This window comes from Neodiprion fabricii, chromosome 4 (genome assembly GCF_021155785.1).
Source record: "Neodiprion fabricii isolate iyNeoFabr1 chromosome 4, iyNeoFabr1.1, whole genome shotgun sequence".
Lineage (NCBI taxonomy): Eukaryota > Metazoa > Arthropoda > Insecta > Hymenoptera > Diprionidae > Neodiprion > Neodiprion fabricii.
The window spans coordinates 16,981,289-17,003,372 of NC_060242.1; the positions used below are offsets into that span (position 1 = coordinate 16,981,289).

General features: G+C 34.1%; 3 protein-coding genes and 1 long non-coding RNA gene across 4 annotated transcripts; all 4 read left to right on the plus strand.

Annotated features, from left to right (window-relative positions):
• Positions 1-396: 396 nt before the first annotated feature.
• Positions 397-15,613, plus strand: LOC124180574 (vesicle-associated membrane protein 2-like). Its single transcript, XM_046566266.1, has 5 exons — positions 397-687; positions 4,054-4,265; positions 5,064-5,143; positions 5,364-5,415; positions 14,655-15,613. Coding segments are annotated over exons 1-5 (540 nt in total). The 5' UTR covers positions 397-685; the 3' UTR covers positions 14,849-15,613.
• LOC124180579 lies at positions 6,203-12,732 on the plus strand. The gene is made up of 2 exons (XR_006870285.1): positions 6,203-9,026; positions 9,136-12,732. It is a non-coding gene; the product is annotated as an uncharacterized LOC124180579 (long non-coding RNA).
• A 2,132-nt stretch (positions 15,614-17,745) lies between the features above and the next one.
• On the plus strand, positions 17,746-19,285 carry LOC124180577 (60S ribosomal protein L22-like). The gene is made up of 4 exons (XM_046566275.1): positions 17,746-17,871; positions 18,178-18,321; positions 18,704-18,825; positions 19,039-19,285. The coding sequence occupies exons 1-4, from the start codon at positions 17,863-17,865 to the stop codon at positions 19,184-19,186; spliced, it is 423 nt and encodes a 140-aa protein (XP_046422231.1). The 5' UTR covers positions 17,746-17,862; the 3' UTR covers positions 19,187-19,285.
• Positions 19,286-19,734: 449 nt separating this feature from the next.
• LOC124180578 (gamma-aminobutyric acid receptor-associated protein) lies at positions 19,735-21,913 on the plus strand. The gene is made up of 3 exons (XM_046566277.1): positions 19,735-19,952; positions 21,334-21,531; positions 21,698-21,913. Exons 1-3 carry the CDS (start codon positions 19,863-19,865, stop codon positions 21,761-21,763), a joined length of 354 nt encoding a protein of 117 aa, XP_046422233.1. The 5' UTR covers positions 19,735-19,862; the 3' UTR covers positions 21,764-21,913.
• Positions 21,914-22,084: the final 171 nt, after the last annotated feature.

Here is a 22,084-nt window from a genome sequence, read left to right on the forward strand (position 1 = left end):
TAGCTGCATTAACATGGGCGGTGCAAATTATTGACTGAAAACGTTGCGCAAGCGCTGCTCCGCGACGCGTTGAGTCGAACCTTGTCTCTGTATTCGACTTTGCACAAAAGAATAAACCAGCGTTGTTGTGATTTTTTCGATCTCGCAATGTTTCCCGGTTAGACACAAGCCCCGTCGCTGAAAAGAATCGAAAAATTTCGATATTGTTTATTGCCTCCGCATTCGCGCGCTGGTATTGATTTGAAAAAACAGTCATCTCGCGTCGCGCGTTCCGAACTCGTTTGAAATTCGAACGCGTTCCCAAATTCGATTCTCGATTACTCGCCGGCTCGTTTCGTAATTTCGATACACGTATCGCCGGGGGCTGCTCGACGAAGCTTCGGCCGTGCGTACTAGGGGCACGATTTTATTCAGGAAAATTTATCAATACCAGAGGGCTAGGGGAGCGGAGCGAGTTTGGTGGCGGCAGCAGCAGCAGCAGCAGCAGCAGTACCACCAGTAGCGGTGGCACCATCCTCAGTGTAACAAGCATCCTCCGCCTTTTCTCTCCCCCGAAGAGACTGTCTGTCCGTCCGTCCGTTCGCTCGGTTATAAACCTCAATAGAGAAAACCAAGTAAGAGGAGAGAAAAAAATCAATTTTTTCTCACGCGTAACACACCGCGGATTTCCGGCTAACTAGATATCATGTGAGTATATGCATATAATATGCATTATCCTTGCATGTGTATGTACACTATTTTCAAAGTTACCCCAACCAATCGTTATACGTATTCACCACACAATTTTATCATCACACCTTCGTATACCTTTATTATTCATCATATGTATATACGTATCGCAATCGCCGTGCAAACCGGCCGATTTACTGCTACACCATGTATCGAATTCCGCGCATTTATTGCTACATTCAAACACGCAGGAACACACGATCCATTGTGTATTGAATTTTTGCCGAGATTCGCGTATAATTGGCGACTTTTTGTTTCCGTTCCGAATTTTTTACAATTATATACGTATATTCTGTAAATTGTCGATTGATATTTTTCACATTTTTCCGTCTCTCCCTCCCTCCCCCCCTCTCCCTCTCCCTCCCTTTCCCTCTCTCTTTCTCTCTCAATTATTGCATTACATTTAAACGATATTTATTCTTTTTTTTTTTTGCATTCGCAGTATATAATTCGTTGATTTCGATCATACGGCGCAGACGCTAATTATATTATATTTTCATTTTTTATTGAGGTGCGGATTCGACATCGATAATTTTCAAAATTTCATGCATTATTAAAAAGTTCTTTTCGCTATTATCCACCACGCGCTGCTGCAAACGCGAGTTTAGGGCGTAATTTCTAACCGTCCTATTTCTCGAATCGATTTTGTCTTATATACTGTATACCTGCTCTCAATCGCCTTCCCTACCTGACATCTACTTCCACAAGCTTGCAACGCCACACCGCGCTGCTGCTGTACAAGCTTTACAAAGGAATATATTCTTCTTCGATCGGGACAGCGCGACCACGTTTCTCTCTTTGAATAACGTACCGCAATATTAATAAAACATATCATAAATGGGTTGAATACACAAACGATATTTTATATTTAGACTGGTTAATTTTTCGATCCTTGCATGGATTTCCGTTTCGTACCGGTATTTATTTTTAAGCCTCGTTTAAATTACGTCACACCATTTTCTCTTCTTATTCGAATCTGTTACGCTCTTTGTAGCGATTATATCAATAATAATAATATTTATATTAACAACATGTTCTTATATTCACAGTTTTCTATTATTTTACTTAATGTTAAATGCACAACTGTAATCGGTGTCCTTATTTTCGTCATACACTTTCTCTGCCTCTATCTATCCATGTCTCTCTCTCTTTCTCTCTCCCTCTCAAGCATGGATTGTAATAATCAAAGTTTCACAGATCATTGTATTTTGTACTTTAATATTTTATTGCTAATATTGCGGGATATGTGGTTGTACAATGCCAGTAACAAACGTTTTCATTTCTTTTTCTTTCTTCACAGAGTAAAGTAATATTTATGTATACCATATTTGAAAAAATTCAACAGCGAACACATTTTTCCTGTTTTTAATTTTATTTTTTATTCTCTTCAGAAATAATACAATTGATAGCGTTATATGGCTACTTTAATATACCTATATTATATAATAGTGTAATAATTTTAGTATTATACATACAAACTACACGTAAAATTGAAGTTACAAAGGCTGAAGACTATACTTTATAAGGTCAACTCCGTTATTATTACGCTTTCAACTACTTTTTGTTTCATTACTATCCATATTTACAATTAATCCTCAATGTTATACATATAAACGCAGAGTAAACTACGTTTTCAGTTTCGTTTTGTTTCGTTCAGTTTCGTTCCTTGTCTTGCACCTATTTTATTCCGCTCCTCGTTCGTTCGTCGCCTCAGGGGTTAAAACGTAACGGTATGATCATCGAACGGGTACCGGGTGGCCTACGTGTGAACTTTGCCCTTTAAAACTAGCAAACCAGCAGCCAACGGCAGCAGAAGCAGTGAGCTTTTACCGGGAGTACAGCGAGGAGCTGCGACCCTGGCAATCCGATGTGTGGGTGTAGGGTCTGTAGAATGGATATGTATATAGGTATAAAAGTATATACATACATGTACAATACGTGTCACATGTGTATGACTATATAATACCTAGGTAGGTATATCTGGACAAATGTCTATACATGCATATGGTATGTAAATAATGAAAGTTTCATTTTACTATTCATTATGTTATTATTGTTGTTATCCTTACTTAAGTTTTTTTCAAAAAAAAAAACAAAACTTGTATTACATTCTAAAATATACGTAAAAACAATATAACAGAAAGAAGAAATTTGTAGAAAATTACATTGCAGTTTAGAGGTCGTGCGCAATCGGAGAAATTACATCATGAATTTTTCATCCATATATCGAGATTTTTTTTTCGCACGGCTACCACTCGGAGAAAAAAAATCGCGATACGTTATTCATACGATAGAACCAATTGATAATATGATAATATTTTTGATCTTGAAATTTTTCATTTTGATTTGACTGTTGCTTTGTTATTTTTTTTATTCGTCAAAAGATACTAAGAATAAAATGATTTTGAAGATACTTCCGATGGTTGTGCAATTTCAGTATCATTCAGAGATACTTACGATATTCCTGATGCTATGTGTAGACATTAGACATAACACATGTCGTTCACTTGCAAGGTTTCCGCAAAAATATGGTTATATTAAGTCGGGTGGGGGTATCGTATGCAGGATACTCGTATACACGTAGGATTAAAAATGAAAGATGCAGATCATCAATAATCATCTAACTTTGTCTCGATCACGATTAAAAACATAAGCACAGTAAACTGGAGAGCTGCAATTTCGATAATAATGAGTCCAAGATTGTATTTTCCTTCTTCTTCACTCTCTTCATTTCTCTCGTTTCCCCTTTGCTTTTCATTTTCTCCACCAAGAATTGATCCGTAATGTATCGCGTTCGAAGGGATATATGAGGCTTGACGGAATCGAGACTCTACCGCCATCATCTGCTACAATTCCATTCCGCAAATGTCAAAAAATAAGAATGAAATAAAATCGCATGTGTTCCGAGAAAAATTCAATTTGTTATATTTATTACAAAAATTGGTAACTATTTAGTGTAAAAATTATAATCATCAATATTACATTCTCAATTTATTATGCGGTACCAACATCCAATCATCGCGATAGTTATAGGAAAATATGACCCCACCGGTGACTATAACGAAAAAGAATAATAAGACGTACTATATTTTCTGCATTTACAGATACAAAACTCATCTTCATTTCGTGACGAGTACTATATACTCATATTTTTTGTTTGTGATAAGAAATGAGAATATAGTTAAAGACTTTTATAATAGTAACCAGAACTAGAAATTCCTAGCTGTGATTGCTGCCTGTTGAATGGGATCTCACCCTTTGTCAATTATCCTTATGTACTTTGCAGTTTTAATAATTATAAAAATGCGTGACGATAAATTTCAGGGCAAGCGAAGGCGGTCTTGGGCCGGATGCGGCGGCGGGTGCCGGAGGCGATGGAATCGTCGGGGGCCCCAGAACTCCCCAACAAATTGCCTCGTCCAAGAGGCTGCAGCAGACGCAGGCACAGGTTGACGAGGTTGTCGATATAATGAAGACGAACGTCGAGAAGGTCTTGGAGCGTGATCAAAAATTATCGGAACTCGACGATCGGGCTGGTAACTATTGTTAAAATCAACTTGATACTCGTTACATAGGTATATTGCGAAATTCTCTTCGAAAAATAGCATTCTTTGCTGTATGTATCAAAAAAGAAAAGGGAAAGGAATTCTAATGGTAGTCGGAATCGTTAATATTAATGGTTATTTGGTAGAATTATCGCATCATGGACAGTAATTAACGGTAGAGTAAATTTCGCCTGCATTCATGCAATTCATTGTCAAGGTAAATCTGATCAAAATCAGCCTGCATTTATGCAATTCATTGTCAGGGTAAATTTTATCAAAATCCGCCTGCATGTATGCAATTATTGTCAGGGTGAATTTCATCAAAATCCGCCTGCATTTATGCAATTCATTGTCAGGGTTAATTTTATCAAAATCCGCCTGCATTTATGCAATTCATTGTCAGGGTAAATTTCAGAAAAATCCGCCTGCATTTATGCAACTCAAGGTACATTCTACCGATTTTTGGTAAAACGTACTCTGATAATGAACTGCATGAATACAGGTGAATTTTGGTAAGATTCACCTCGACTCCGAATTGTGTAAGTGCAGGCGAATTTACTTACAAGTAGCGATCTTTCAGTATTGGTGAAACCTCTAATTCACAAAATCAATGCCACGTAAATTTGAGGTTGAGGCGTAATTAAGAAATTCAAATTTTTCTAAACTAATTTATGCGTATTTTTATTTGGTGATGTATTTTATTTCATAATGTTATTGAAAAACTGGAGAAGAATTTTCTATGAAGTTAAATATACTCTTATTTTTAAATTACTCGTATTTCTTTTTTAGACGCTTTACAGCAAGGCGCATCACAGTTTGAACAACAGGCAGGAAAGTTGAAGAGGAAGTTCTGGCTACAAAATTTAAAGGTATATTAATATTCACGAACAGTGTTTCTTGTGTATCCATAATGCATTCTTGGGGAGTTTTTAGTATCTATTACAAACCTAATGATCATAAATAATATATCGTACAAGATCAAGAATCATCGAACGATTAGTTAAAATAATATGGTGATCTTATCACTGAAACTGCAGCAGATTGAATGAATGTATGTAATTAACGTTTCTTCTTTTCTCTATTTTACAGATGATGATTATAATCGGAGTCATTGGTCTCATCATACTTGCCATCATCGTTGGTAAGTGGATACAAAAAAAAAGCAAAACAATTATTTATTATTATTAACATACAACAATTTCAACAGTATATCACAAAACAGGTTGCATATCTTAAGCAATTATATTGAAATATCATCGCGAAATACCGAATTACAATGTGTGTATGTAATGCTTTGGGGGAAAACGAAAAAATAACAGCGACAACAATAACAACAAATTACGAATGTTATAATATAATTGTTGTTCATAATTAATACGTTTCGTATCAACTTATATATCACATGTATAAGTCGTTGCACAATATACATAAATCATGTGTCAATTTCTATGCATATACATACGTTATGAACGAATCATCTATACGTAAATATGTCTCATAAATGTTGTCTTATGTCGCGATACAATTCATATATACACACATAGACTTGAAATTTTAAACACACACACATAGATTCCGATAAGGGCGCGTGAGTTCGATTATGAAGTACGATAATCGCATTCTACTGTATTTTTTTCTCCTGATCGTACAAATTTTTATTGATGCAACTATTTAGTAACAGTATTGTAAAAACGCAATTACAGTATAATAATGGACAGTAAAGTATTGAAAGTTTGAAAAAATTTATGATATTGTAATCCATCGAGCACAATTATAGTTACAATAATAATTACATCATCGAAACAGATAATTAAATAGTTTGAAATTTCACTAACAAGTGCATATTTCTGTGTTTTCCGTCTAGCGAACTTCATGTAGGCGGGCTGATTGACGGACGATAATGTGTGTGAGTGAGACTGCAGGTAGTTCTCGCGATCTTGTGTCTTGATGTAGGAATTTATATTTGATTGAAACGTACAAAAAGGAAGCAAGAAAAAATATATATATAAAAAAAATGAACAGTTAAAAACTGTTCAGTACAGTAAATTATACAGTGCTTCAGTTTTTTTTCCAACTTTTTTTCTTCAATCTTTTACTTCTGTTGTCATTCGATTATTAATTTGATTTAATTGCTATTTTTCTTATTTACTATGTAGGTGTGCATATATATCTACATATATACATAAGAATTATGTGTTCGTTGGAAAGCATTTTTCTGTATAGGATTGTTGACATTGATGGTGATCGTGTTATGTATAATCATTGTTCCTAATACCGCTACCATATACATATATATATATATATACATATGTATGTATATAATCGTGTATTAGTTTGATCTTCGTAATGTTTAGGGGTTGCGCTGATGCTGACTGTCGCTGTGTTTCACACCTGTGTATTAATTACTTTACGTACTACTCCAACTGCCACTACCATATTACTACTTCTTCTAGTATCACGTCTGTACTGATTTACTCATTCCCAAGCTTTACTCAACTTGTTTCACTTCTACTATCCTATACGTATTCACATTGATACATAAAAACAAGAACAAAATTATTGGATTTATAACAATTCATGAACAGACAGAATCATAACTTGCTCTCTTTGAACTCAATTGTTTACAATCAAAGAACGATTTCTTATTCCCACGTTCTGGTAACACAAGCATTTTGCTTCTTTTTTTTCCCATCGCCTACAACAATGACAAGCCGTATACGTATAAATACTCTGACTTGAATGGTATACGTAATAGGTATGTGTCTGTCTATAAGTGTCGTGTATTTGTGTATGCTGGACATAAGTATGTGATACCTTCTAATTTTTTCCGTGAACTTAGTACCATGTGATGATAATACGCCTGGACCACGATCTTCAAACTTCTGAAATCACGTAATAAATAACTCCGGAGTCTTGTTAAACTCTTCGATATCGTACGATAAGGCGATAGATCAGAAAAGAACGCCTGAAACGTATATTCGTTTTCTTTTTTGTCTGCAGCGCCGATTTTTCCCCCCTACGAGGAAGTATTTCAACAGTTTTTTTTACAATAATACAGAAGGGCTGGTGCTTTATTGTGTTTCCATGTATACCATATATTTACCACATATCTACACACGCAATGTAGACTCGCTGCATAAATATCTGCCAGACGATACTTCGACGAGGCCCATTTGGATTGGCAACCCTGGGGCCACTGATAGCGCCCCCAGGATTGCCAATCCAAACGGGCCTAGGTCGAAGTGTCATCTGAAAAGTATTTCCGTAACGGATGTACACCCAGTAATCTATCACAGGGGGTCGATTATGTAATTTCAATTTTTACATCTCCAACCATCTAAGCATTCTGATTGGTTTGCAAAGTTTAGTCAACCAATCGGAATGCTTGGATGGTGAGAAATGTGAAAAGTGAAATTACATAATCGAACCCCAGGTTCGCCACCGTAAGAATATTACACCTGTGACATCTAATATTGTTACAAGTTTTAACAATTTTCTATAGTTATGTTATAACTTCGGAATAACTAATTAGCCGTACAATTGTTTCGTCTGCAGTTTGCCAAATACACACACACTCACATAAACACAAATACACCGCATAGACAAGATACCTCTGCATGATCTTTCTCTACAACAGAAAAACAAACAAACAAAAAAACATACAAACACTTCCTCGAATACAATTACAATCATTCTTCAATATTCTCAATTTTTATTCAATCGAATTTTTAAAGCAAATTGTTACATAACCTGCTATTCATAATTTATTAGATATAAATCTTTTTTCATCGTACTTTTTATACTATCTTATATAAACCAAATAATCTCAAGCTGGGATGATTTCTGCGCGTGCGCCTTTTGCATGGCTTGCTTAGTAACATTTACATAACATGGATTTTTCCGACTGGCGTAATTGTCCACTACCTTTATTTCGTTACTGTCAGCATTATTTTTATTATACTAATGTAATTTGTTCTTTATATTTGCATTTCATTACTTTTTTATCCTCTACTTTAAAGCAAACGGATATTGTTATGCTTATTGTCCATTCTTGAAAACTGCATGGCCTGATAATCGGAATATAGCTTTGATTATGTGCAATATCCTTTTTCAGGATTCTGAATTGTTCGAAAATGAGTATTAATATTTAAAAAGGTACAAAATTTCTAATTTATGATGCAATTTTGTCAAGACTGTTAGATTAAAACAATCAACATTTTTCTGAGGGCGAACAATGTCAGTGCCATTTTCATTTATTTTATCGGTAGTGCAAATTCTATACAACTTCGTTTTACAATTTCTACAACTTTTTTCCTTACAAACTGTATGATTCTGCAGAGACTATAATTGATTAAATAAAATTTGTATACGCCGTCTTTGCGACAGTTTTCAATATATCAGGATTAATTGTAACTTATATACAGTGATAATAATTTAACGATGTGAAAATCTTTGTATCATTCGTATATAATGTACCAAATTTATACAAACGAGGTTAATTTATAGCTAGTTAAAATTGATATTTGCTAAAGCATGGCAAATTATTTGCATGTTTAGAACACTAATAATTATACTATTGATTATAGTAACACGCACGAAATAGAATCTGATTGTGAGACTAAATATTGAATCTATGAAGAACTATAATCCAAAATACTTATAATCAATTGCCTAAGCTGCCATGATTAATATATGTTATATAAATTTGCATGCCTTGTTTTTGAGACAAACAAAGAACAGAGAAAAAAGAATGTACGTACGTAGATAATTTTAATATTCATTTGTTTTTTCTTTGTATTAAAAATTGTTCCATGTCTTTTGATAAAGATTTATAAACGATTTGAAAAACAATTATTTTCAGCGAGCACCACGGGTGGAAGCGATTCGCAAAAATAATTTTGATACGCCAAATACTGTTCAGGCGTCAACAGACATCGCTGGTCGCAATTGATATGATATAATTTAAGTCCAAACCAATTAAAGGAAAAAAAAAATTAAAAAACAAAAAAAAAACAAAACAAACATGAACAAGAAGAAATTGATTTTATTCAGGTAAACCAAGGTATAATATATACATCATTAGCATACCATGTAATGGCTATACGTTCTTCGGTATTTAACACATTTCAACTAAATAAAGATTTTCTATAATAATTAAAAGTCAGGATTTTTATCGTAAATATATTATGCGATGGGTATATAATCGAGAAGAAGGTTTGAAAAATAGAGGGGAAAAAAATAAATATGAGAGGAAAAAGTTTTGCGTGCGTAGTTACCAATGTAGAGCTGAAAAAATCGTAATCGTATCCATGTATGTATTGAAAAATATTGGTAACAATTGGGATTAAGAAAAAACCGATGCAAAGAAATTAATATTGAATTAAAAACTGAAACGATGATGTCGATCTGATGTATTAATGATTATTCTTCAAACTTCACTATACAATTTTTCTCTATGTTCTTCTGTTTTTTTTTTTGCTTGTTCTTTGGTAGCATCTAAAAATCGAGCTAAATAATAAACAAGCCAGTAAATTGTACACATACGAATAAAAAAATTGTACATGCATAGGAATTATATTGAGAAAGAAATGAAACAATAATGCGACGAATATTATATACCCTACATATATTATATATACATATACGAGTATAGTTATTACATGTAACGTTTACATCGGCGTGTGGTTCAGATAATATGACAGTAGCAGATTTTCAAAACGAAAACTATATATATATATATATATATATATATCTATATATATATATGAGGAAATCGTAGCTTATAGATAAAGAAAGAAAATACACTATTATATTATAGGTATATAGATTACTGCAATCCTTGTGTGATTATTTATTAACAAATTAGATAATTGTCATTGCGTATCGATCGATAATATTATGGTAATAGTAACGGTCGTAACAATGTAATATGCATACCGGGCCATTACGTGGATGCGCAACATAAGGATCCTTAAATATAGGCAATCCATGTTACACAAACACTCTGAACAGAGCTGCGAGTTTCAGTTGTTTGGATTGAAGCCGCTAGCGCGCGTCAACGTCGCGTCGCCCCGGCGAAACTCAGAACTGCTCCGAGTTCTTATCATGCGCATCCATATATTGTTCCGGTATATGCGTGGTCAAAGGAATCAAGATGCTGTGCTCTACTCCCACGGTAATTAGTTCACGTGATACCTCCCCCCCACATGACGTCGCGAAAATTACAGTTAAATATAAACGACGTCATGTGGGGGCACTTTCTCAATGGCCGAAGCGACAGTGATACGCAAGAACACACCTTGTTTCCTTACACCATGGGTACATCGACGACAGGAGGATGTCACTGTTGAAGAGGATTCAATTTGTTTGAACGAATTTGTTGTATTTTTTTATATTTCATCGGTTAGCGTTGAAAGATCGGATATGTTTTTTTGAAAGTTAATTCAATTCCGTTGTCTATCGAATTAAAATGTTCAAGAGATGGTAAAATATTCAGAATATATACTGGGACCAGGTCTGAATGAAATCCAAAAACAATCTCTAAATGCAATTCAAAAACTAGGAAAACTGGTCTTGCTTAGTTTTAATATTTATAATGCGTTGTATGATAGCACCAGTAGAATAAATTTCATTCTTTCGTTCTATATATATTTCATATATATCAACGAAAGAATGACTAATGGATTCAAAGTTACGATTATTTGAACAATCATATACACGTTTATAGTTGAAAAGATCCAGAATTTGGAAACAAAACGAAGAGAAATTAAGAAATAAACCTATGTAGTATAATCTCGACCCGATAAGAGTCGAGCTGTGTCGTACAATATGTTTATAATATATATATACATACATATACGTTTAATATATTATAAAATATATTATTATAATACGTTAGCAAACACAGGATTTGTTTTCCTTCTTCTGTTTTAGAGCGCATATTAAACCGTTGCCATGATTTGTACGTCTGCATGTGTGTCTAAAATCGGGATTCAGTTATAAAATTCGATATAATTGCAGTAAGGCATATATTATAAGCTGCAGTCGCTTTTCCATGAACATATGATAGCTATAAATAAAACGACTTGTGTGATATACATAATATTATACATGATGTAAAAGGAAGGAAGAAAAAAAAAAAGGAAATTATCACGAGGTGTTAGTACATGTTTATTATAATTATTAATTATATCTGTAAACCGTTAGTTACATGTATACGGACTCACGTATATACCTGATTTATTATTAGTATATTATTATTCACATTACGGTGGTCGTTATTTAGCTTGTTTTCGAAATTACGTGTGAACAAGGCGGAAAAAGTTATAAAAAATTTTTTTTTTCAAACTATGTGCAGCCTTGAGCCTGTCGGTCAAGTCAAAATATTGCTTTTAAGGCAGTGAATTTTTCACCGTAGTTTAAATGAGAACTGCGGCTCACTGCATTCTTTTTTTTCCCACCTTAATAATGCTTGGAAAAATCTGCAATTTGGTATCCGTCTTTCCTATAGTCATGAGTGTTTGAAAAAAAAATTGGGCGATTTTCAGCGACAAAAGTTTCGAAATCCCAACACGTCAAGGTTGTGTTTCAAAGTCGAAAATCACAACTTAACGACATAAATGGGGTAATAATTAAATTATTACCCAATTTAATACTTAATTAATTACTTAATTAATAAATAAACACGTGCCTCTAAGCTCCGAAAGTTTGAAATGTAAAATACATAGTTTTTATAACCAGTTGCATTTTTTTATATGACTTTGACATAAATTAAGGACCGATTTGAAACTTGGCAGAGTTATTGTTTGTACTGATAGGAACAAACCGTGAAAACTAAAAAAATTTATCATAATTTTATAATCTACTCATTTTTTTTTTATATAAGCTTAATATAGCATCACTTTTATTAGGCTTATATATAAGCGAAAAATAATGGTAAAATTTAAAAAATTTCAGGGTTCATTCCTATCATTATAAACAACAACTCTGCCAAGTTTCAAATTGGACCCTTAATTTATATCAAAATCATACAAAACGAAATAACTGGTTATAACAACTACATGTATTTTACATTTGGCATATGTTCCAATTGACGTAGAGAATTAAAACTTTGCAGATTTTTTAATGATTTGGGGACGTCCCAATGAAAATTTTTCCGACCCCCTAAATAAGGACCACCCTAGTGTACACGCATGTTTATAGAACAAAAATAATAGTAATATCAATATGGCTGCTTTCAACATTTTACAGTATATATATACGTGTATAAATCAAATATGAACTACAGTATAATAACGTATCAATGACAACAGCTGGAACATTTGAAATACGTAGGTAATACATCAATGTATAAATTATACGTAACGATCGAACGTCAGAATCTTTTCAAACATTATTATTATACTGTACACAGCTCTATTGCAGTCTTCATAGAATATATTATTGCGAAGTAAGTTAATTGTATGCGAGTAATTATTATGTTGTAAAAACATTCATGCTATCGGATGATAGTCGAGAAGCTACGTGGCGATGAAGAGGATCCAAAATTAACATACATGTACCTATAAGAAATATTGAGTAACGTATATAATTGAAAGGTAAGACAATCAATTATGAAGAAATAATTTTCTCCGCCTGTTGCATGAATCGCTTATATTATATAAAATTTATTGTACAAAAGCACGTATCAATTATTCATAATCTATACTATTACAAAACTCTTTTAATTCTATTTCGAACACTTTTTCCACACTAATTCGCACATACAAATTTAATAATTACGTGTCCGGTAATAAAGCTTTACAGGCAAAAAAAGTCGAATCGTTTTTGAGATTTTATGAAGAAAGTTTAGTACAATTCATTTGTCAGGTCTCTTTGAAACCTGTGTAATTCTATATTCATCATTACAACTAGCTTCGAAAATTGTGAAAATTATATCAGTAATCTATGCATTAGCTTAATTTTCAAATTCTTCTTCTAATCAAAAAACGTGAATTCACAATTTCGTAAACTTATTTCCACCCCGAACAAAGTTTTTCTGGATTGAATCAAATCCTGGACCCAAATTAGAAAAGAATTCCTTGAATAGACCCAAATATGTAAAACTTGATGTAATATACAATTCTGAAATTTGTAATAATTTTTACTTTGTGCGATTATACACTGTTTGCGTAAACCGAAGTTGAATTATAATTTATTAGTTATTATAATTATTCAATAACATTTTAACAGACAAACAAATCACATTAGTAGCTCGTACTCATTACGGTCAATTAACAATAATAAAACATCGACTTCACTATATACACACACAGGTACACAATACTCGTGCATAAACAATTGCAACCGAGATCGAGTTGAAACCATCTTTTTATCACAAAAATTTCATCGTACGCAATTCATCGGCAAAAACACAATTAATCACTCCAGTAATACACACTTTCAGTTTAATTACACTACATAATATGTGTACTTGGGTGTAATATTTTCGTTGTATTTCTTTTATCGTACCGTGGAAAAAAAATATCAACAATCCTTATGTGTGTATAAATAGGGGCTGTGTGTTAGAATTATTCCTACATGAGAATGATCGTACAATATACCGATACGATATACTATCTGTCTTTGAATATATAAGTGTATGACCGCGTGTGCTTATAATTGTCGATTATTTATACAATTATCGTCCGCTTTATTTTGGGTAAATTTTTTCTTCGATCCTTGTTACGATTATATTATTTTCTATTGATTTATTAAGTTATAATTTATTCATACTTTCAATGTCATTTAAATCGTTATACGAACCGAACTATAAATTGATTTGTCAGTGTGTGGTAATTATGTATATTATATTATATATATGATTGTTTACTTGTGACCCCAGATAATTATTGTATGTTTTATAAGACCACAATCACATATATTATTTAGCGTTTGCAATATTATTACTTTACATATACACATAATCCGAATTATTTTGTACATAATTTATGCAATATCCTGTGGCACATGGAATATTATCTATAGCCCCATACGATATATATTACAACAGTTTGATGAATTTCAATCTTTTTTCCACACTTGACGATCATGATTTCTAAAATCTTTAGACATTCCATAAAATCTCTCCGTTGCAATTTCTTTTTATCAATCATTGTCAGGCATTTAAAGAAAAAAATCACCAATCCCGTAATCATATCGTAACGCTGCTTCTAAATACTATTTTTTTACATTTCACCCAGCAGTATCACAACAAAGATAGAAAGAGGGGGAAAAAAAAAGGGAAAAATTTGTAAAAACGCAAACAAAGAATAAACAACGATTCACACGATTCGAAGAATTGATTGATAACGATCGTTTTTTCTTGGTGAAATTTTTCAGCAAAATTCATGCCGGACAGTGCGCCACCCGTTCAACAACAACCCTATCCTTACTTGCCGCCGCAACAAGGAATTCCACCATCTGGTCCAGCGGGAGCTCCCGCACCTGGTGGACCTGCGGCAGCTCCTTCGGGACCTCAGACCGCAAATGCAGCGCTAGTCGGGACACTGAGCGGTGCTCACAATATCATGTAAGATTAAGTCGAACCACGTACGCGTTGTATTCAACACGATATCTTATATTAAAACACGTCGCAATTATAATTACAACTCTGGGGATCCTTATACTTTATTAGAAAATTGTTATGATTTTCATCGAATGAAGGGAATGAAAATTTGGCCCATTGATTTGATTTCGAGACAAAGTCGTGTTCGTTGTATGCATTATTCGCAAATCGCAAATTTTCTGTGGCCAGCTTGATCGGTGAGTGTATAATAAATATTAGAAGTGACTTACTATCTTATTGGAAGATTCATTCCTGACGTTTAAGTTTAACCAAAGTTTTTTATTTTACGCGATCGCTATTCTATGTTCGTATTATGAGTACGTAATTTTCCATCGTCTTCTCTATCGTTATTTTCTTCGATTTATCACTGATTTAATTCAATAAAGCAGAATAACTCACGCACGTGCATCCATTTAGATGCGATTGTAGAAATAATGATTATTGCCATTCTTTTACTAATATCGTTATCGATAATTGAGATATGTGAGAATGGATAAGGATGAAGGACTTTAATTTCCTTCGAAAATTGGCTTGAAACTAATTTTGAGATATACGCGAGACGTTGTTGAAAAACGCGGTATTACAAAATGTCAATAAAACAATATAATGAAATTAATTAGCAACACTGTATTACATGCATATTATATTATACATACATACATACATCTGTGTATACTGTCGCTGAATATAATCAGTAATCTTGTAAAGATTTAGTAATGAAGAATAATGAGAGGAAAATGGTTTGAAGTTGATTCATTATATATACGTCGTCGATATATGTTGATAGAAAAATATGATATTGTGAGTGACTATAGCTGTGGGGCATGGTATTAATTTTGAATATAATAACAATATATTTTAAAGTTTTCTTATTATTATTAATACTGTAGAATGTAAAGTTTTGATGGACAGCGACATATAATACTTATTATATGCATATGTCATTGTAGTAAAGCCTGTAATTAATGATATTATATATAATAGTGTTATACGTATACATATTTCAGAGTGTTGTTCATTTTCTCAAGTTTTTGCATAATATTACACATTGATATAATATATACAAATCTAGTTTTCAATCATTTGAATACAATCAATTATTGTTCTAACTATGGCATTATCTTTATTATTATAAGATATTATGTAATCCAATTACCACTGAGCAGGCCTATATTATGTATTCGAACACCCAAATAATGCTTGAAAACACCCAGATACCACTATATAAATCATCACTACAAAGTATAGTAATAATAATTATACTTGAAAATACGAAAAATACGGTCGCGTATGTAATATGATATTAATTTGTTAAGAGAGAATATTATAGTAATATTCAAAACGTTGATTACATGGAATTACGCTGTAATTATACATACTTCTATGAAATTAGGGACTATAAATTATGCTATTTTAATGTTTTAATTAATTCTATGAAAACTTACGATTGTAATTAATTAAAACGCTACGATCGTGTAACTCGATTCATTCTGATTATACAAATTGAAAAGAAATAATAATCATGAACTATTAAATTTTCAATTTAAAATTACAACGCTCTATACGGCTAATTGATTTTCGCTTTCATATTACCTTGCATATTTATATCTAGTAAGCGTTATATTGATAAATACAGTTAACCAATAGCTATGATTGTAAAAAAAAAAAGAAAGAAAAGGAAATGAATGTAACTTACTCAGACTAATGTTAAGTAACATGAAATGTATACTATAAGCGCTAATAGAATTCCATTATATTGTAAATCAGACGTAAACAATAATAAAATTGTAAAAAGGAAATTATCGACCGATTGCAGGAGATTCAATTTTTCCTTTGTAAGATTTTTCAACTCTCATCCCCTTTCATAAATTAATGTGTGTTCACGATACTCGTATATTTCAATTTATTTTGTTTTATTATTCCGGTTCATATTTTTATTTCTCAGTGTATCATATCAAGTAACTAAAATAAAATAATCATGCGGAATGACTCCATACGTTTATTATAAATACCGTTATCGGCGAGAGTAAGGTGAATGAAAAGGTATAAGTATATAGTAGAAAAACTACTTGAGAACCGAATAAATGTAAACACGACGCGTTACTTAACATCGCGTTCGGCTAGCCAGAAGAGTAAGCCCCTGATTCTGACTTATTTTGCAGTCGTGACAGTAACTATTCAGTAATTCAGTATTCCTATATGGCTTACAAATATCGTTATATCTCTAATTCTATTCATCTAGTTGACATTTGTAACGAAATACGTGTAACCTAAACTCTGGCTAGACCTTGTAGCTATTCGCAGGTAGAAAAGAATCAAAATCGGTTCAGTAGTTCTCGAGTTATAAGCGATCGTACGAATAAAGAAGCAGAGAGACGTTGAGTTGTATATCCCGCGTCTTTTTGTGGATGCGCACCACACGGAATCTGATCAACTCCGAGGACTCCGAGTTTCGCCTGGGCGACACCAGCCGCGCGACCCTGAACTATAATACAACTCGACGTCTCAAATGCGCACTGACTGCTGTGATAAGTCATGGTACGGCAAAGGTACGAAAGCCTAAGGTCGCCACTAAGGTCATGTAGCACTCCTACATATTATTACAATATTCTACCCTTACCGACCGAGCAAACTCAGCCTTTTTATTCCTATATTAAATAAACAAACTAATGGAATGGGTTCAAATTTCGACAGTGCAGGGCTCTTTTGTAGCGAAATTCAAGACAGTTACTTATGTCCCGAATTCGTAAAAAAATATGCAGTTTTTTTACAGGTGTTACCGTTGACGGAGGCAACGCAGGATACGCCGCGCTTGAGGCTTTTCTTTCATTTCGGGTCTCTTCTGTGCGTGGTTCAACTGGCCAAATTCTGCACTCGTGTTTCCTCTCTAGCTTCGCATAGTTTCGGCTGACGGTGGCGCCGCAGCTATTTACGGCCGCGTGCTTCTGTGGTGCTTCTTTCACTCTCCGTAGAGACGTAAACATGGCTCCGGTAAGTTTTTGATCCATTGCGAAATTACGTATTATGTATGATAAGTTGAGTGTTAATTAAAAATAAATATAAAATATAAGGGAGAGACACTGATGTTGATGTATCTTCATTTGTGGTGTAAAGAATCTCCGACGATTCCTGAAATAAAATCGGATCCTATCACGGAACTGATCCGGTGTCGATCCGTCATCACACGCATCTGGTCGCCTGCACCATGCTTTCAGTTTTCTTGTAGGATATTCTCGGGCTTTAACGGCACACCACTTCCCTCATTAATCTCGAGTAATCAAAAATTGTGTTTTACAGGTCGTACCGAAGAAGGCCCCAGGGCAAGCTGCGAAAAAGCAGAACCTGCGTGGCAAGGGCCAAAAGAAGAAGAAGGTGTCTCTAAAGTTTACAATCGACTGCACTCACCCTGTCGAAGACAACATCATGGATGTTGCCAACTTCGTAAGTTGTATTACTTTTACCCCTTATGTACTGTTCTCTCGTTTAATGCTCTGTGACTTACCTTAGTACTGCTCGATCCTAACCTCTGAAACCTCGGATCTTAACTCCTTCTCAAGCTATGAACAATAACTGTAACATTTGTTCCGTTATGTTTCTTGTATATACCCGTCAACGTAGTTGTATTGCTTTATGCCTGACCATTGAAACTGTAATTCATACACTTTTACTCAAATTAGATTAGCGGCAACGACTGGAAGAAATCTGGGCATCGTGCAATTCAGTATACATTGCAAACACTGCGCTCTTGGTCACAGATGCTTTGAAATTTTACGTATGTAGTGTCTCGTGAGCAAACCTGGTATCATTATTTCTATAATTGCAGGAGAAGTATCTTCACGAGCGAATCAAGGTTAATGGCAAAACTGGAAACTTTGGAAACAATGTAAATTTGGAGCGCAACAAGATGAAACTCTCTGTTAACAGTGATGTTCCATTCTCCAAAAGGTGTGTTACCGCCATGTATTTCATGGTTTGAATGTGCCTCATCTATTGCTACAGAAAAGTGTATTTGCACAATGGATGTGGCACTTATGGCATATGAATAATTCTCTTCTATTTGATCGTTAGATACTACTACAAACGATTATTTACCGCTCCTTAGACTGAACTCAGTTCAGATACCGATATTTGCACTAATTTGGAAACGTTTTTTTTCAGGTACTTGAAATACTTGACTAAGAAGTACCTTAAGAAGAATAAATTGCGTGACTGGCTTCGTGTCGTCTCAAAAGACAAGGATACCTATGAACTGAGGTACTTCCAGATAAACAGCCAAGAAGATGACGACGAGGATGATGCCGAATAAACGAAATTGTTTACATCTATTTGCGCTTATTGACGGTCTTTACCAACATCTGTACATAAATATTGTTCAAATAATAAATGCCGTTAATATGCAAGTCGACCTATAGTTTGTTCTGATATCCAAGAGACTCCTCTATCCTCCAACTGAATATTTGACCTGTTACATTGGCTAGCCAGTGATACCGGTGTGTTGAATTGAAATTAGCGAAACGTGGCTAAAATCATTTTCCATATTCATCGAATCTAGTTAAGCAGCGAATGGCGTTTCTACGTCTGAGTACAGAACGAGAATGTTGCAACGTCATTCGTCATCGCGTAACGGCGCAGTAATACATCCTTCGTTCCTTCATAACCTGAACGCTTTATAAACAGAGACCCATAAAGAATAGTGAAATTTATTCTAAATATAGTTAATATTTCATTTTCACTAATGGTCTATTTACACTCACGTAAGATAAATAGGATTCTTATCGATTTCACGACTTGGGCGATAGAGGGGGAGGACTATTTTACGCCGCGCAGTAAAGTCGCAGTCCAGTCCGAGCGGCGTTCAGCGTTCAGTTGACGCACGGCAATTGTTGTGACAGTTAGTGGCCCAGTCGTAAAAGCAGTTTTAGTCGTCTCCATTCGAAATCTATCGGGAAAAGTATTTTTGTTTGTATCAATAAAATTGAAAAATGAAGTTTCAATACAAGGAGGAGCATCCATTCGAGAAAAGGAAGGCGGAGGGCGAGAAAATCAGGCGAAAATATCCTGACCGTGTTCCCGTAAGTTTCATGAAAGTAAATTTCTGTCTCAAGTGAAGAACCTGGTATCTACCTACATTGAGTTTCAACGTGTCTATACGTTACTTTCAATATAGTCAGCTGCTAACCAAGGAAAGACATTTGTCACCGTTACGTAAAAAGAAGTTGCGAACCCAACTACGGCAACGTAACTTGCGGGCCATAATGACGCGGATTTATTTTCCAACGATCGCGTCTACTCCTCACACTGACTACCGTCTGCTGGTTATTATATCTATTCTTTGTTGGGACGTCGCGTTTTGCTTGCCATTTATGCAATCCGGCTGATGCCAGATACACACGATGTCCAAGGTCGATGCCTTGGGTACACATTCGCTGAGATGCTATTCTGCGTCGTATTTTTGGAACAGTTAGCATTTTTCAGCGTCATTTCTCTTTGTTTTTTCTTACTCTCTCTAGTCTCTACTAGTTTTTGAACAATATCTTTCAACCACCGCCGAATTCTTTGTGTAATACCAACTTTTCATTCTGAATATCTACTATCGATTACAGTGTTGAAATTACGCGCAATGTTGTATGCGGCACAATGCCTGCAGATTTCAGTTTCGTCATTTTGTATTCATTGCCTCGCTTGCGACCTACGTAATTATTCCGATGCTTTTTTAGAGCAAAAAGAAAGTAGTAGAAAGTGAAGAAAATTCGTGGAAAAGAGGGATAAAAATCAATTGCGTCATTTTCCAGAGCTCTGATAATATTGTTCCTCTTGCAGTTAACTAGAGAATATTATTCAATGCGTGGATAAACAATGCGATTTTTAACCACAATATTAATTCGTATGATCTCTGATAAGATAAAACGGGGCTTAGTACGAACATAACAACTGTGTATATTAAACTAGTTTCCTAATGGTGCAACTTAACATTCTAATATCCTGCTAGTAGTGCTTTCACGGAATATGTATAATTACGTTAGGTTTATGGAACCGTGCAATTTAGTGTATATGCAGGCTGGTATAATAGTGTAATCCTTTGTGCCAAAAATCACTAACCGTGTGCAAATATGTCACATTTACCAGCTTGGATTTACTTTTTTCTACATTTATTTTTGTCTAAGTTTCCTGTATACATACCAAATATACTATTGCGCAAGCTTCGAACCCCGATGAATGTTTAAAACAACAAGCTGGTCATGCACTATTCACGTTAATTTTGTCTTGAAGTTATCTGCAATTGAACTATTCTTTCTGCCTATTACTTATTTATTCTTTGCGAGATTTTTCCTGACAAAGAGAGCCGTGAATGTTTTTTGTTGTTTTTGAACGAAATCGTAGATCAGACATTACTGTACAGCTCTACGCGAATGCTAATTTTCTATACAGACATCTTCTGTTCGTTGGAACTAGGTTATCGTTGAGAAAGCTCCCAAGGCGCGAATCGGTGACCTTGATAAAAAGAAGTACCTTGTACCTTCCGACTTGACAGTCGGACAGTTTTACTTCCTGATTCGCAAGCGTATTCACCTGCGTCCCGAGGATGCCCTCTTCTTCTTTGTCAACAACGTCATTCCACCTACCAGTGCAACAATGGGGGCTCTCTACCAGGTAAATTGGCCGGCAAAACTCTAGATTTCAACTTTCAAATAAAGGCCTAAATTTTTAATATAATATATATGAATAAAATTTTTTATTCAAACTTGCACTGCTATGCAATTTACTTACCATGTTGAGATGCATATATTATACTACATCGTACCATTTAAATTTTTAGGAGCACCATGAAGAGGATTTCTTTCTCTACATAGCGTACAGCGATGAGAATGTCTATGGAAATTAGAGGGAATTAATAGTAAACCCACCTACTGCTACAAGTTTATGGATGCAATTTGATTTAAATTAAACAATTGAAACTTAACATCTTTGACATAGTCTACATTTGTAGAGGCTTTAAAGAGGAGGTTTAGAAAAAAAGAAACCATATGCAATGGAAAAAAAAAAATTAGCAAAAAGTATGATGATGAGAATCCTATTGTATTTCTGTATCAACTGATTAAAAGTGACCAGAGAATCTAAATACTTTGTAATTGATTTGTGTAAATTTTATTATATTTTAGTAATTTTTTCTGTCTTTAATTTTCATTTTGTACAATTTTTTTGT